Here is a 17,889-nt window from a genome sequence, read left to right as displayed (position 1 = left end):
AAAATGCTCACATTGATTACAGGCCACAGCATGGAGCGCAGGGAGCGAGACACACGGGTGAATTATTACACCAGCAACTTTGGGTGTCTGGCTGTGCTGCCTCCAAAGGAGAAGACTCTCGCTTCAGCCCCACTCATTGGCTCCATTGTGCTTTTGACTCAGATCACTATCATGATGGCTTTATTGTGCCAGGAATCTGGCAGACAAAAAGCAGGAAATGGCCGGGAGTCACGCAAGGGATCTGGAGCGGCATGTGGGGGAGAGAGCAGCGGAGAAAGAGTGCGTGTGTCACCGCGGCAGTTGTGGGAGCGGAGTGAGGATGGCGGCCGACAAACAGACGTGTCTACTGTACATGTCAGTGTTTTGACTTCTGAACAAATGCTAGCCCCTAATTTCAAGATACTACAAGGAGTGATGATGTCGCTCTGTGTTTAAGGAGCAGCGAGGGTGAGGGAGTGTTTCTGGATATGTTGGGTACCTGCTCCACAGTGAGCGGTGAGCAGATCTCTTCTCCTCTGAGGATCATGGAGCGTTGGGTCAAGACCTCTGACAGCTGAAAGCAGTCGAGGCCAAGCAGGTCACTGACGTTGCTGACCACTGAAACACACACACACAGACACGGACATACACTTATTCGTCAGCGCAGGTGACTCCTATTGATGTCAAACAACCAAAATGACTGTGAACCTTCACAGGCAACTCCATTCCGTGTCTCTGCTACAGTCACTGCAGTTCACTGCTTCTTTGGAAAGGAGGTCAGACACGGCAAACAAAGGAGCCCCGGGCTCATGTTACAGCCTGTTCACCGCTGTCTGCGAGCACAATGTCAATCAAACTCAGGGGCATAAGGAAAACCGCAGGTCCAAAGTCAGAAGAGAACCTACCTCCAGGTTGAAAAACAAGAGATAAATTTAACTGACTTGAAGCCACATGTTTTCCATGTTTTCCAATTTCACGTCATCAAACTTTAATTAAAACATTTTACAGTTTGATGAATATCACATTTTCTCTCAAGAATTGAAAACTAAGTTAGTCTCACTAAAGAGCTCATGTGGTTAAAGAGAAAGGCTCAGTGCCAACTGTTGGTTTACAAACAGAGCGAGTACTTTCAGTTCCAATTCACTTTCCAGTGAATTCCTGATGAGTTTCTTGGGAATACTTAACCGCAAGGAAACCATGTTATTATATTTTCTTAACCTTTCAACTTAAACCCAAGGAAATACTATTTCATTATTGATTTAATATCAGAAACACCCAGGTATAGTCACATTCTCAAAATAAAATCTGACATTTTCACTTGCTCCTCTAACCTGCTCTAAATAAAACACAAGTTCATCCTTTGTTAGTCCCAAAATGGGGAAATGTGCAATGTTTCAGCAACACAGACATTAAAATAGTGGAGGTTATAAACAGTAAACAAGTATTAAGACATTATAACATAAAATATATTTAAAAAATATAGAAACTAGACTCATCTATACAATGAAAACAGGGTCTCACAAAGACAACAAATCTCTATTTTACGTTTATGTTTCGCATCAAATGACATTGTTCTGTCTAGAAAATTTAATTCAATTAAATGTGATCTTGGGAGCAGATGATGTAAGGATGTGTGTCACAATGAGTCTAACACGGACGGACTATCACTGACGATCCCTTGCCTTACCAGCTTTTGAAGTGATCTGAGCTCCACCAGCTGTCATGAACTCGATGTTGCCCATCTGGAGAACAGCAGACAGCAACTTGAACACATCTCTGATCTCCTCCTCAGTGAACTCCATCACTTTGAGTGCCTCCTGCAACACCGGGTCAGACAACAGGTTTCTATATGAAAAAGTATTAACCCACTAAACCCATTCTGCATGTGGTGAATTACGGTGGGAATAATACACAACTCTTATATGGACATCCTTGGAGTGTGTGTGTTTGTAGGGCACATCTTCAGGCTTTACAAAATGTGTTGTGCGATGTTGAGTAAAAATTCTGATTAATTTTATATTGCTTTTTTTTTGAGTAGTGATAATTGTGCGGAAGTCACAAAATAGCCTGTAGTGGGTTTATACAGTTGGTGAAAATGGAAACAAATGCCTATAAGTTGTGCTGGGAAAAAAAAGGATATAAGACGCTCTATATTGCACTTTCTTATAGCCTATGTATGTACGTTTTAACACAGTCATGGACAAAAGCAGCCTAAATGCTCTCTGCTCTAAGGGTTAAAAAGGGCCTCCATAGAAAACTCAGCTTCCAAAAATGCAAGATAAACTCATGATGAAGGTTATGGCGCCCTCTGGAGACGAAACACAGACAATACATCCAAAAAATGTGGTGTTTTCTGTTCCTTTTCTTTACCATCACACTGTCAAAGAGCTGCTTGTCATCCAGACTGCTGTCCTGCATGCAGCCCGACTGGCTCAGGTAGTGATACGACTCTGGACCTTCAGACAGTAAGTACATGTCTGCGACGCAGAGAAATGGACAGACATTAATAATTAGTGACATCAACTAAGTAAGTTCAAAAGACACTGTTCATCCTTCCAGTCCTGGCCATTTTAGACCAATAGAATGAGACACAGCTGATAGAGATACCGATTTTAAAAGTCAGAACCACAAATAACCTCCATTTAATACTATTCATCATTTAAAAATATTGAAACAAAGTCTGAAGAAAACTAGAAACAAACCTCGGTGGTCTTTGTCAGCTCCTGCTAACAGCGAGTAGAAGATGTGATAGTTTCTCTCTCCGGGATTCTGTCGAACCACGCGATTCTTGGAAAGGATGATGACGATTAGAATAAAAGTGTCTCAGTATTTAGCTGAAAGCTTTTGGCGCCACACATGAAACGTTAGGCTTCTGAATGTTTCCACACTACACAACCTTACCTTTTCGAGCAAATCTGATTACCTAGAGTCAAGGACAACAAACATATCCAAGATGCTGTAGAAATCAAATTCCTTTAGTGAATTATGTGTGAACTGTTACTGGAGGATACAGTCAATGATGCAGCCTCCGTGAATGTTCCCATTTTGGGAAAAGTGGAGCTGGATGAACTTCCCAAAGCGACTGGAGTTGTTGTTGTACACAGTCTTTGCGTTCCCAAATGCCTCCATGATGGGGCTGCAGAGAGAGAGACGACAGAGAGACAGACAGTTTGTTTTTTCACGTTCTAACCTCTGACACTGGATTTCTTTTTAAATAAACCCATTGATTTCCTAACACTGATTGCATTCTGATGCAGATGCAGATTTGACGCGTGTTTTCTGCAGCACGGATAAAGGTATGCACACTTTCAGTACTTCTAATTTTGCCATTAGTCTAATGTGGTTAAGAACTTGACTTGATGAGCTCATTGTGCACAAAATACTAAACACAAACATCTACTGTATCAGCAAAACATCTTTGGAAAAACAAAAATCAAACATACTAAGGCTATACATCTGCAAAACACCACAGATAATGGTACGCTTTAAAAATATACAAGACGTCAGGGGTTGATTCTACAAAAAGAAAATCAAACAGACGACGAGTTGGAGGTCAGGGGTCAAAGAGTACCTGCTCTGGATGAGGGCCTGCTCTACCCGAGTAGTCCTCTCTGACAAAGGAGTGCCTGCTGACTTTTGACTCATCACAGAGAGAAACTTCAGCAACAGCTTGGTGCTCTCCGTCTTCCCTGCACCACTTTCCCCGCTGAAGATACAAAATACAAAAGTCAGAAATGGATACAGTGATACACGGTATGTCTGCTTTATGGGCGTAAACGCCAAATAAAATACAAATTTGAACACTTTAATTCAAATAGATCTCATAACATAATTCATGAGTCCTCACCTGATGAGAACACACTGGCTGTCATGCCTCTTCCACAGGCAGCGGTAACACTCATTGGCCACAGCAAAGATATGAGGAGGCAGCTCCCCCATCTGGTGTTTGCTGTACAGCTCCACTGCAGTGCTGTCGTACAGTCCTGCTATGTGCTTATACGGATTCACCGCCGCTAGGATCGAACCTATGTTAGTCTAATGGGAAATGGGAAAAGTAGAGAAAAGGAAATGAAACATGGCCCACACGAGACCTGCGGCACAACATGATTACGGCCACATTCACTCACTTTCCTGTCTCCTTCCTTTGACTCTTTACCTGTAGTTTATCTGTAATATTCTCATGTAACATCTACATGTGGCCTAGTTCACATTAAGGACAGTTGTATTTTAGGATCCGGTTCTCCTGCTCGGGTAATGCGCTTTGGGAAAAATGTGCCTCACAAAAGTGTGTTTGTGGGTCATTGTACTATTCTTTGAGGCTATGATAAAACAGAAAGGGACAAGATTTAGGAGATACTGTAGGGTTTCCAAAAGTAAAGTATTTTTAATAAAGCCTGGATAGAGAAAAATCCCAGTGGAATTCTATAATGAAAAGAATCCTGGGTCAAACAAACATATCTCGTATTTTTGTGAAAATGCATTCTGTATTGCTCCTAGTGATAATAATCATTTCCCAAAATGTCCTCTGACAACATCCAGACAATGTAAACACAAATGTGTTTCATTCAGCCACCATTTTGTGTGGAAAGAGTGACTGCACATTCCAGTTCCCAGAAACATGAAAGAGATCCCAACAGACCCACAGGAGCCAGGTACTGGTGTAACGCCTTACATAGATGTTGTCTCTCTGGTAGCGCAGAAAAAGGTTGTGCAGGATGGCAGCTTCATGCAGCTCTGCCAGTGTCGACATGTCCTCTACGCCGTGGACACTGCTGGGGTGCATGGCGTACACCGTCTCTCTGTTTAGCTCCGCCCTCTGCAGGTAAATCACCTGTAACAACACACACAGTTCATGGTTAGAGTCTAAGCCTACGTTGTTTACCAATTTCAGGGCCACAGAATTTTGCAGTGAATCGCGCCCCTCTCTTTGCAGCAGACTCCTAGAGGCACTTGGAGCAGGTAGACACGCTTACACAGACGTGAATCACACCGCTGGCACAACACCAGTGTCTCCACTGTGACCACAGCACATGAATGCACCACTGACGGGCAGATTCAGGAGAAGATACAGGAATCGTCGAGGTTGAAATGACAGACTGAATCCCAGACGAGTGCCTGCTTGTGCATGTCTGGACCTCTCAAAGGCCAATTATCTGCGATGTTTAAGTCAATGTGATGACTGGAGATGTCCTTGTTTTTGTAAATGCTGCACAATATTAGTGAAAATGTGCAATAATTATGGGACAGCAAATACTCAAAAAGGTGCAGGAGTGTAAAATGTAGGTGAAATGACTTTCATTTGACAGAAATTGAAATTGAAAATTGAAAATAAAATAGCTATACCACAAAGGGATGGAGAAAGTGAGAAAGATGATGAAGATGAAGAATGCATCGCTCTCGGAGTGAAAGAGAAAAACAGACGGAGACAGACTCTCTGGCTATCGCAGCTCTAATGGATGAGGCACGAGATAAAAGAACGGGCTTCAGAACAACAACAACTGTGTTGGTCACTTGATGGGAAACAGCGTTTTAGATCAATACTGATGGAAGAGGGGCTGGGGCTGTGGTGTCCCACTGCATTACTGCTGGCCCCTTTGGGCATATTTGGGTTTCAGACATTTGCCGAGTCAGCACAGCGGGGCTGCTGGGACTCTATGGGAGCAGCTCGCTGAGTGACATGGAGACGATGCTTTGAAAATTCATTGATTTGAGCTAAAATCAATGAATTTAAGGCATCAATATCTTTTTTTTCTCATTGGTCATATAATGTTTAGAATGGGAGAAGTGCAGTGAAGCCGAGTGGAAATGCCATTCTCTTTGGGTCTCGCACTACAATGGACACACTTACAAACCGTCATCTCTGACTAATTGTTAATATGGAGTTATTGATCAGCACGGCTTTAACAAAGTCAGTGGCCTCACAAGAAAACCTCAAAACCTTCCATTAGTGTCTCTGATGTCACAGGAGGGACACTTTGGTGCTAATGTCCACTCTTGTTAACATCCAGACCAAATACAGCTGCATGCGTGTGTGAAGGTGACACATGACTGATCCATTATGTTATAATGCATTACGCGTTATTGCTCTGAACAAGATCGCATTGTCGAGAGGCTAATCGTTACATTTATGTGAGTATGTGTGAAGCTTTTAACTGATACTGTAAAAATGTGAAGAAAAAAAGCTACTGGTGTATTATGGCTGAACAATTAAGGGAAAATATCTAATTGAGATGGGTTTTCTCGAGGTTCTCAGGTTTCCTCATACAGTCCAAAAACATGCAGATTTGGGATTTGGTAAATTGACTGTAGGTGTGAGTGTGGATGTTTTTTTTGTCTCTATGTGTGTCCCTGTGATGGAATGGCGACCTGTCCAGGGTGCAATCTCGCCCTATGTCAGCTGGGATTGGCACCAATGCACCCCGTGACCCTCACGTGGAAGATGAAGCGGTAGAAGATGAGAGAGTGACTTGATTTGGGATAAAAGTGAAATTTCTCTTTAATTTTCACTGTATTCATAAATTTAACACATTAAAAGCAAACTTTAAATGCAAGGTCCAGGCCTTAAAGATGTGAATGTATGAATTCCATTTTTTTTTTTTTTAATAAATCAATGAAGAACAGAACAATTATGACAAAAAATTATTAAAAAAATGTATAAATTGCAGCCTTTATGATTTGCTGCTCCACGTTGCAATTTCAATTTGAAGACGATTAACTGTTACCCTGCAGTGTGTGTAAAAGGATACTTTAAAAAAAGAAAAGAAAAGATGGGCGTATGCTGAGACTAATGCACAATAACAATGCAGTCATCAGTGATACAATATTTCTTGGTATTAAAGTGGACGGCTCATTTCTTTGGGGAGCAGAGCAGCATGTGCAGTGATGTCATCCGTTGAGCAGAAGCTGGAAGATTTACAGACGTCCAGATGTCCCTAAACATTTGTCTCTCACCACACCCGCTCTTCACCAGGCAAAGCCTAACGGACTAATCATTTAAACAGGCTTTTCACTTGTTTTACATCCTCGATCAGGATTATCATTTCCAGTTCAATTACATCAGTCACTAATGAGACACCCGAGCACAGCATTGCACTTGATTTATGATGATATATATAACGTAACATATTCTTTTCTCTCATATTACGGGAATGTTCAATTCTTCCTTCTGCCTTTCATTAAATAAAAACAGGAATGTGAGGGAAATTACCCTCCCTCAGTCTGACTCTGACACTGAGTGAGATACCCAGTCAAATAAACCTCAGAGATCTGGGATACGTCTCTCTGCGAGTGTTGCATTCTTCACATTCTCCAAGCACAAGTTCAAAGTTGCACTGACGTGGGAATCTAAGATAAGAAAAAAAAAGATAACAAATACATCGGAGAGGCTGCAATACGAGATTAAATTCTCAGTTTCACCTCAGGTTACACAGGAGGAAAACAAATATGTCTGCCTGAGAAAAATAGTACGTGTCACTGATGGAGGAGAGGGTTTCTTGGTTTTTTTCTTTTTTCTTACAAGTCTGTGTTTGTTATTCTGTGATCTTTGTTTTTCATCTTCTTTACATAATTTAGCGCTCGGATTTCAGAGAAGCAGCCCGAGGGACTTTTTCATGCCTAAACCATCAGATATGCTCTGAAGGGAAAACTGAGCTGGAGTTTCCAGCATTAAGAGGTTTCACATTCCTCTGCTTTACCCCATTGAAGTCTTTTATTGTTCGGTTCTCATTCCTGTGAGATAAGTCATCAAGCTTTGTCCTCATAATCGATGCACGTCACATTAAAACATTTCATCACTCCATGAGTTTGTTTCCAGATAATCTACTTACTAGACAGCGTCCTATAGACAAGAGGAATCTAAGATGGAACATGAGAGCAGAAGAGGTGGAGCTGCAGACTAATAAACTTTCTATTTCCATTACAAACTCTATATGAAGTGCATTAATAATGTCCATTATGGTAAATGGTCCACATTTATATAGTGCTTTTTTGTCTCCATGACCACTCAAAGCTGCTTTAAACTACAATTTTTAACCATTTACTTATTCATGCACATATTCACATCATGCATCTATCAGACATATTGGAACATATCTGCTGTTGGGGAAGTAGCCAACCTCTGTCTAAATAAAAACAAAGGATTTCATATCATTTATCTATTCTTATTAACCTTCATCTTCCAAAAGACATCTTTTCCGACATCTATCAAGTCTAAAATCTAATTTAACATGGGCACTTGTTGGTATTAATTAATACAATGGCTAATAACTATTGATTTCCTTCTTAATTTCAGTCAGTGCATCATGCCAACAATAATCAGTGTCTGTTTCACATGGGGACACAGCATCGGCAGTGTCAAATAAATGAGCAGTGCAATGACAGCTACCACGTACAACAAACTGTGATTGATTAGTGAAAATGTTGCACTGCACAAATCAATCATCTCCAAACGGAGCCTGTTGTTGACACAAGAGCATTATTTTACACCGCTCGTCACGAGGCTGGACACAAGAGAGAAAACGCAACATACAATTTTCAACATCCGTATTGAGCGTAAAGCAACAAAATGCTGTACTGCAGCCGGTTTGTCACCGCAAACGTATCCACAAGTTTATAAACAGTAGATAGTCTGCATGTGTGTGTGCAAAATTGCAATCACTTTATCATTTATAATAAGAGAAGCAAGTAGACTAGTAATTGTGCATGGGGTATGCAGTATTTTACACAAAGAGACATTTCAATTTCAATTTAAAAGACTAAAAATAATATACAATGGGTTAATTTGATTATTGTATTGTCCGCTTTTCTTAGTCTAATGTAAAATAATGAAAAAGGTCATTGTTAGTTGCAGCTGGACTATATGCAGTGATGAGTAATGAGAAATAAGTCATGCTAATTTATTAAATGCTGATTTTTGTTTGCCTGCATAGAAAGCTGACATAATGGGAACTCTTTTTCTTTTTATAATACTCCTTCCTTTCATTCCCACTGAACAGAAACCACACCCCACTGCTGCTTTGTTCCACCAGCTCTCCTGAATATTCACATGGAGGCGGGGTCAGTGCCCGGCGCTCGGCATGTCTGTGGATTCATGTCACATTGCCACACATATACCATATTCTCAAAATAGCACATGTGTAGATGAGAAGTCACTGGCTTGTGGACATAAATACAGTCTTGTTCATTATGGTCTGTGCCTTTCACGCTCTCTCTCTTTCTCTATTTTTATTCTGATTGACTCTCTCTCTCTGTGTCTCTCTGTCATACAGTGAATCCATCTGCTGAGAGGGGATCTCACCCACACCCCAGGGATTTGGGGAGGGGGGGTTAGAGGCCTATCAATGGTGAAAACTGTAAAAAAACAACAACATAACAACGGAGAGACTTACATTTACATCATTGCCCATGAAACAACAAACGCCTTTATCAGTATTAGTATCTTAAAATACTGTTTACGACACAATGAGACACTGATACTTAGCATGATGTTTGCGTGAGTGTGAGAGTTACTTCAGTGATCACGCTCATGAATGCACATCGGGCTCACATAATGGCTCCTTTGACTAATAATACAGAAAACACTGAGGAGCTATTTAAAACCTCAGAGACTGTGCATGTGGCCACAGGCTCTGTGGACAACTGGGTTCAAGTAGAGAAGTCTCGTCTATTTTCACTCGGTTTGTCAAGACCGTTTGTTCACATAGGCCACCTCAAAGGATTAAACAATATATCAACCTATATGTACTGTACTGGAGTGTGTGTGGTATTAACACCTTGTGGACTGACACATTATACGGAACATGGTTTCATTGTTCAGTCTGATGACATCACCAGCAGCAGCAGCTATTTAATTCAGGTGACACAACAGCGCCTCATCCTGTTTTTCTTTGTATGTCCACCCGTCTGGGTACAACACACTGTTACTGTTAATCCAGCTGGTGCCATCTGGCACACACACACACACACACACACACACATGCACACATGCATTGAAGCACACAAAGCCACAACATATGTAGCCCTGTGTTTCAGCGTGTGCTCCATCTTCAGGCACTCTCAGGCCTTTGTGGTACAGCGGGGGATGAGACAGTAATAAATGCTGATATGATGATTGATGTGACAGCGGACAACTCGGCCTGTTAAAGCTGACATGCACTCAAATCTGCAGCTTTTGTGCAAGCACTGGAGCAATGGGTAACAGTATATCCCCCACTCCCTGAAGGGAAAATGTTACGAGGATGCATTTGGGGGTGCTGGGCAAAGACAAACTGACAAACAAACTCATAAGTGATAAACTATGACTGTTTGAGACAGAAATGCTGATGTTTTTCACACAGTATGTAATCCAGGATCCTGCAGCAGTCACAGCAGGTCAACCAGACCAAGCCTAAATGTGGAGAGGGTCTGTTTCTCCGTTTCACATTCCTGTCATTCTGGCTGCGCAGTCTTAGCAGACTGGCCTGATGACTAAGACATCCTGAGCACATATGACACATGTGAAGAGCAGATAAGCGCACAGACTGAGAGCAGCAACCTGTGGTATTCTGTTTAATAGGAACCCCCCCCCCCTTCTGACAACACATGGTTGACGTATCACACGGCAAGCATTACCACTGACAATTGAAGAAACATCATAAAAAAAAAAAAATATGCAGAAGAGGAAGCACATGATAGCTGTGTGACTGAGGCTGGATGTGGAATACAAGCTCTTTACCCTTTGGACATAATCAGTCCTTGGGCAGAAAACCTCCAGGTTTAAAAGTAAAGTCTAGAAAGTGGGACAAAAGTAGTAGTTAGCCACCAGGGGGAGGGAACTGTAAATAGAACTCCATTGGAATGGATCTCTATGGTAAAAATTCATGGTCTCCATCACAAGTCTCAGCTCTTCTTTAGTAACACATGATGTAGATTTTGCAAACTCTGTTCACATTTAAAGAAAATAGATGATAAAGGATGGCACATGAGTGGAAACCGTGTAACCGTGTGACTGACAGTTTGTACCGCATGGAAGGTGCCATCTGTGAACTTCCTGTTTCAAAAACATGACATGGTGCCGGGCAAATTGCAATCTCGCAAGTTTTTTGTTTTATTTGCATATGGATCTGATCAAAAACCTACAACTGAGTCTAATTTGGAGCTGAGGGATGACCATAAACAAGAATAATGGGTTTTGCTTAAAATAACAGTATTAGAATCCCATTAAAAAAACAAAAAACTCTCTTTACTATTAAGCTGTTTTTAGAACATCAATTGCCACCTCTCTCTCTCTCTCTCTCTCTCCCTCCCTCTCTCGCTCTCTCTTTCTTTTTTCCCCCAACAGGATTTCCTCCAGACACAAACACCACCATGCACTGCCATTGAGATAAGCTCAGACCGAGGACTTAAATGCCTTGTCACTATAAGGAGCCCATTCCTGTCATTCTTAGCTCTATTACAAAAGGTGTTGATCCCACTGCTGAGTGCTGGGATGAAATACACATGTGCAAACAATTAACTCACTCATATACTACACAATACAGTCTGGACTAATCCCCTCTCACTGACTGTGTATAAAAATGCTCTTCCGGATGCAAAACAACCCCCTATTTTGAAGCCTTACAATGATTACGTGATTTTGACCGATGCCATGACAGTTTTTGCAACCAGAACAGTTTGTCACGTGCAAACAGACATATTGGACGATATGGCTTTGTGACGATATGCTTATTGATATGATTAATCAAATGAGTAGTGGGGTCATTAATCCATAGACATCAGTCACCAACATGTGGCTAACTCTTTTAAAACTGGAAGACTAAGTCCATTTTAAAAATCAGCCACAGCCTGGGAAGTATTTGTTCTTCAGTTCAATGTGTTGATATGTGCTTTGGATTCACAAAGCATTCCCTCAGCTTCAGGGCAGACTTGAAGACTTGAATGTACGTACTGTATGAATCCTTGGAGCAAAGAGAAATGATTCATGCCGCAAACACAGCCCACAGATGATGGTTTGGAGCTGTTTTAATAGTACATAATATATATATATATATATATACACATATATATATACATATATATATATAAATACATATACACACACATTATCACCACGTTGGTCCAGCATTTGGCCCACAATGGTCAAAATAAACATATTTTGAGTTTTTCACCAATGTTGCTAAATTCTACACACTGTGCCGTTAAAATACTGTAAAAAAAAAAATATATAAATAAAATATAAAGACATAATATTCTTACCTTCCCATAGTCAGTGCTGAGCACCAGGGATGAATCATCGCAAGAGCTGACAGTGGAGGGGAGGAGCTGCTCTTTGTGTCTCAGCCAGACACGGGCCCCCTGCAACACAATAACAACGTTAGCATCTGGAGTATAAGATTTGTCTTATTATATCACAAGGTGTAATGGGACATATGAGAAGTTAAGCTGATGAATCATATGTAGCTCATAAAAGGAGGGAAAAGGTCAAACATAAATGAAAGTTATATTTAGACATAAAGTATTCTGAGTTGAGATGGAGAAGAGGCAGCAGAGACTCATTTTTTCCATTTTCCCCCTCTCTCAGCAATGCTCAGTGCTGTTTGCCACATAGCGACTCCCTCACCACACCAGATTGGCACAGTTATCCTCTTATTAAGCTGTCATTGACTTTTGGTGGAGGAGTCGTTGGCCTGGCCTGCGTGCTAAGGGTGTGTCAGAGACTAAAGCTACCACTCACAGTCATGCACACTCAGTAAAACTGTCAAAAAAGCTTTCAGTCCTCGACTGTCGGGGTAAATTAACTCCACAAAAGAGAAGAATATGGACCCAAATGAGTGTTTCCCACTTTAGCAAATCAATCAATACAAAGGTTTCTCAGCCCGCAAGCCTTTCTTCTTTTCTGCATTTCAAAAACCACAGCACACGTCTCATGGTCTTAACAGTTCAGCGCTGTGGCCGACAACAGGCGGCCTGCTCTCCTGTGTTTGTGTATCCATGTTAAGTCACTGACCTTCTCAGACATGTTTGTTAGCAGCTCAGCAACCAGGAGCAATAACAGGAATCTCAGGGTTATTGGCCAGACGAGGCGTCATTTCCTAATCCTGACAACGTGCGCCCGTGCAGTCTAAACTGTAAAGATTGCATGTATGGGTGACTTACTTCAGATTTCTACCGGTCAAAATATTATTAACAATTTAAAAAACATCTGTTGCAGTATTTCCTTTCAAGGGACATTTTATATTTTGCAAAATGAGCATATTAAAGTGCAGTTTCGCCCATTTTTCTTTATTTCTTTCACAGCACTTTTACTCATAAAATGGAAAAGAAACACAGTAAAGTGCAGTGATTTTGATGTTGACCTTTTGTTAATTGTATTTATTTTTTTCAATCCCAACATTGACATTCTCAGATCCACTGTCTGATGATCAAATACCACATTTATCTCTGGAAAATAGAGATAAATGTGTTATCTTTTGGGTGAACAGGCCCTTTAACTTTACTACTGAGAGTTGGAGAACATCAATGCGGTCTCGCAAAGCGTTCCTGTTCTTCCTAAAGAAGTTTTTTTTACCAACTATTGACCCACAATTGATGTGACGAGAGAAAACATGGAGGGGGAAAAAAGGGAATTGTGTGCCCAACAGAGCATATAAAACTGAAGCGATCAATATGAGAGAATTTCACTACGAAACTGTATACAAGGTCACCACTTCACTCCAGACATCAATCCTCATTAACTATTAACAAGAGACTGCCGGGTGCACACACACACACAAAGCTTAAATTAGTTTGCTACCAGGGTCAGAACAAAGATAAAGATGCTTTTGTTTAATACACTCAATGTTTATGTGAAGTCACAGCGGGAATTGGTCCAACATGAGGAATGATTCTCTAGCCATTTATTGAAGTTGCTCAGAGAGGCGACTGCTCTTAAGTCTTTTATTTTGTGATTCAGTCCTCCTTATTGGACTAAGGGTCACGCAGCTCAACCAGCGTCTGAAAACCTCTCTCTCTTCTCTTTCAGTCAGCTAATGGAGCGCAGCTAAATGTGGCTCGCTCAAGTCACAGGGGAGAGCAGCGAGTGGGATAAAGGGGCCGTGTAAATTAGGAGGAGGCTGGGAGGGGGGGTGTGTGCGTGTGTGTGTGTGTGTGTGTGTGTGTGTGTGTGTGTGTGTGTGTGCTGCAGTCATCTGATAATGTCCAACCTCCTTTTGTCTGTAAAAAGAAGGAGGTAGACATCAGACGCAGGCATTACTGTAATGCCGTGGCCTCATATTGACACAGTTTCCGTATAATATGGTGACTTCCACACCAGTGGCCCACGATGTCTGCTTGGCACCAGCTGGCATGCATGGCCCATTCAAGAGAAAGCTGCTTCACATGAGTTCACTGAAATCCCGTGGAGAAATGAATGGTGCTCACTCTATAGATTTTAAGAGGATCAGTTGCTGTTATGTAACTGGAAATCACAGACGCTGGGATTCAGCAGAATCTAACCCTGCTGACAGACTTCACTCATACAGTGCTCATACAGTAAGTGGAGGAAATATGATAAAGAAACGTGAAGAGAGCAGGTAAGAACGAGTAGATTTAATGAATTGTTACACAGAAGAAGATGGTCGGCACTGGGGTGGTACACAATAGCGTGTGTTTCTATGCCACATTGCAGTATTTCTTCAGTTAAACAACTCGTATGTGAGAATTAGTGACATCTGTTGTTGCTTTTTATTGCTTACTGCTCACTTCTCTGTTTCCAAAGCACATTAGAGAACTACAGTGGAGTTCTCATACCTAATAAACACAAAAAATTCATGCTCTGGGTTGTTTGTCCATTCAGGCTGCCGTAGAAAAATGACAGCACAAGACGGAGGTCTCCATACAGCAAGGCCCTTACCTGTACCTGACACGTAAATGCTTTATTCTAAGGCAAAACAAATTGAAGTGAGTATACATTTTTACAAACATACACTATATACCCATTTATATACAAGCTACACACAGAGTGCCCATATACTTATGGCTAATATATTTAATTTCTGCCAATAAACCCTTCTAAATGTTATATACTGTTCCTATCAGACATTTTCACGATGTAAACTAATAGAGGCAGCTTTCCAAAATCGTAAACTTGGTAAACTGAATGAGTCAGTAGTGTACGCCAAACCCACGAGACAGTGGACCATAAAGTGGTCCATAAAGATGCTAATGCTACGTTGGCTTGCTGCATGAGCATCTGTGCAGCGACTTGCTCTCTGGAAACCTGCCCACCAGGCACTATAATTAAAATCAGGCACATCAGCACCAGACTGATACTGTGCAAATGAGTCAGATCAGACCTTCTTTTTTTTTTTTTTATCATTACGACTTTTGTTAATCTGCAGATATTAACATTCAAGTATCTGTGCAAAGAAGACAAGTGGATATAACATTGAAGGCTTTAGTTTTTGGTGACAGAAAGCCAACATCAGATGTGTCCATTTGTTTTATCTTATGAGTGTGTGTGTGTGTGTTTAAAGCCAGAGGGTACAAAAGTCAGGATGTATTGTCTGGGCAACAGATGGTCTCACTAAAACTCCTCCCCCTTGTCCCCTCCATCTTCAGGAGTTTCGTCACTGAGTCAGGACAAAGGCACCCACCTCAGACTGAGGGCTCAGAAGTTAACCAGGCAGAAACATCCCAAACAAAAGCCAGCTGGGATGCAAAGGGGACATGGGTATCACCTTGTGTCAAGTCCCCCAGACTTGAATCACCTGCTTTTGGTGTAACTGACCACTCCAAATAAACAAGATCATGTGTACTTTTCAAATAAGGGGGGCAATGGAAAGAACAGTGTTTGTTTGGTAACGTGACCTCTCCGGCTCAGTATAATTTTAACGCTTCTTGATGAGCACGTGTACCACTGCCGAGGCAGAACTGACTAACAATGGTGACTCGATCCACCAAAACAGGCGGCACAGCGACGTTCCATCATGCCTTCTGACACAGAAACCACACGGGCTGAATGATGTGATCCTAACGTTGAAGTCTTGAGTTTCTGCCGCTTGAATAATGACATACAGCTCAGAGATTTGCTAATGAGTGAGCCTTAAATATTTAAGGGCATACATAGCACAAGGTGCCAAGGCTCTTTCTCTGCTGTCTGGCATGGCATGAGCCCAGGCAGTATCAGGTGGTCGCATCAGCCAGAACAAAAGAGAGCTCATTAACTCGGCCTGACTTGGACACAGCTGAACAATCAGATATGATAAGCTCATTTCTAGGATCATAGTGTAGATTCAGGCCATGCCTGCCCCACACACAGCAGCAAGTGGTGCATTATGGGCCGACAGGACCTTTGCCCTGGATGAAGAATGAATACATTTATCTGGACAAGCATCTCAGCTGTTGAGAAAGTTTCAAAACACTTCTCCTTTTCCGGTTCAGCCTTTACACCAAATATCGGCATTATCATAACAAAAGAAAGGCATAAAGTCACTAAGCCTCAATGACCCCACACAGTGTGTCTGGACAGATGTGCCGCCCTGGGCATTGACAGGCTGGATGACCTGCATTTAACAAGGTCAAACAGCATATTGGCACTTGCTTGCATGTTCCAGGTAGTTTTTAGTAATAATTAATTCTGTTGTTAGTAAAAATGACATATTTTTCATCTTTCTTCTCTGTCAAGATATGCTGTAATTTCTTTAACTCGCATGATGCTGAGTACATACTTATTTTGTTTTGATAGCTCGAAAGTAGCAACATGTCAGAGATAGAATAAAGGCTGCTTGTTCACATTTTCCAGATAATTTGGTCTTACACTGGATAATTATAGGTCCAATGAAGCCAGCATAGTTTCAAAGGCAGCAAACAATGAAGAAATGTATTAGTTTGTATAGAAAAAAAAGGGCGAACCTCTGCCAAAATCAGGGATTGTGACCAAATCCTCTGAAGGCTGAGTGAGAGAAATGAGGAGGAATATGCCAAGGAGCTGGTGGAATTAAAAAAAGTGGATTGAGTCAGGAGGAGAATCTGGGCAAACGTCCCTCTGGTTCTTTGGCAACAAGATTTGCACTGGTGCAAAAGCTCTACATCCTACAAACAACCTAAACCTCAGCTGAAATGTACTGTACTTATGTTTTACTTGTCTTATTAGTAAAACAGTGTGTTTGGTATTTGTCAGGGCACTGAGAAGTTTCTTTAAATATGAAAACAAAAAGTGGTTGACTGAATTTAAAACACACCCAGTCAAGGGTTAAGTTTTGTTCTCCACAGCCATTCAGCAGTGGTTGTTGAGGGAAAGGAAAAGTGTTTCACTCACTTACTTGCGCAGATTTTCCAAAGTCTTGCAACACTCTTGCTACTGTCTTTCATACACCACACTTTCTTTCTCATCTTATTACTGAGCACTCATGTGTCTTTTACATTTTCTTGTTTCTTTGTTTCCTTTCTAAGAATCATGTCTGCCTGCTGCACACGGCGCTGTCAGTGCCCAGAGCCAGCATGCGGCGAGGGTGGGGAGGGTCAGGGTGGGTGACGTGGGCGAGTAATCAGATGATTAAAAGCAACCTCTAGCATCTGTGCTGGAAGACTTATGAATTAATGATTGAGGGAGCAGCTGATCAGAAATTAGCTAATGCAGGAGGAGGAGTCCCAAAGGGAACAGGATTTCCCCCACTCCCTGCGAGAGGAGGGTGACGGGGGCTTCTTGACTTTAAAGCAACTGAATGAACCTCCCACGGAGGACGCGATAAACACAACAGCCGCCTGACGCTGCAGCCTCATCGGTGAACACTCGGAGGTTCAGGAACCTCAGTAACTCACAGATATCAAGGGTCATGTTTAAAGCAGTCGGTTTCTAAATTAGTGGGTTTTTATGAAACTGTGTCACTAAATTAATAGAAATCGAGCCACATGCAACACAGCGGCAGATTGTAACATCACTTCCCTTTAAGCTAC

At 41.6% G+C, this 17,889-nt stretch overlaps 1 protein-coding gene across 1 annotated transcript in view; it reads right to left on the bottom strand.

Annotated features, from left to right (window-relative positions):
* myo10l3 (myosin X, like 3) overlaps positions 1–17,889 on the bottom strand; it is a 50,545-nt gene that overhangs the window by 24,052 nt on the left and 8,604 nt on the right. The window contains exons 2-11 of the mRNA XM_058623471.1: positions 12,211–12,309; positions 4,652–4,810; positions 3,827–4,014; positions 3,551–3,685; positions 2,991–3,115; positions 2,881–2,894; positions 2,682–2,766; positions 2,350–2,456; positions 1,667–1,796; positions 479–597 (exon numbers count right to left, since the gene is read on the bottom strand). Of these exons, the coding sequence (XP_058479454.1) occupies positions 479–597; positions 1,667–1,796; positions 2,350–2,456; positions 2,682–2,766; positions 2,881–2,894; positions 2,991–3,115; positions 3,551–3,685; positions 3,827–4,014; positions 4,652–4,810; positions 12,211–12,309 (1,161 nt within the window). The remainder of the gene's footprint in view (positions 1–478; positions 598–1,666; positions 1,797–2,349; positions 2,457–2,681; positions 2,767–2,880; positions 2,895–2,990; positions 3,116–3,550; positions 3,686–3,826; positions 4,015–4,651; positions 4,811–12,210; positions 12,310–17,889) is intronic.

Source organism: Solea solea, chromosome 2, assembly GCF_958295425.1.
Source record: "Solea solea chromosome 2, fSolSol10.1, whole genome shotgun sequence".
NCBI lineage: Eukaryota > Metazoa > Chordata > Actinopteri > Pleuronectiformes > Soleidae > Solea > Solea solea.
The sequence above is the reverse complement of the archived record's forward strand: the minus strand, read 5'-3'. Positions and strand labels throughout refer to the sequence as shown.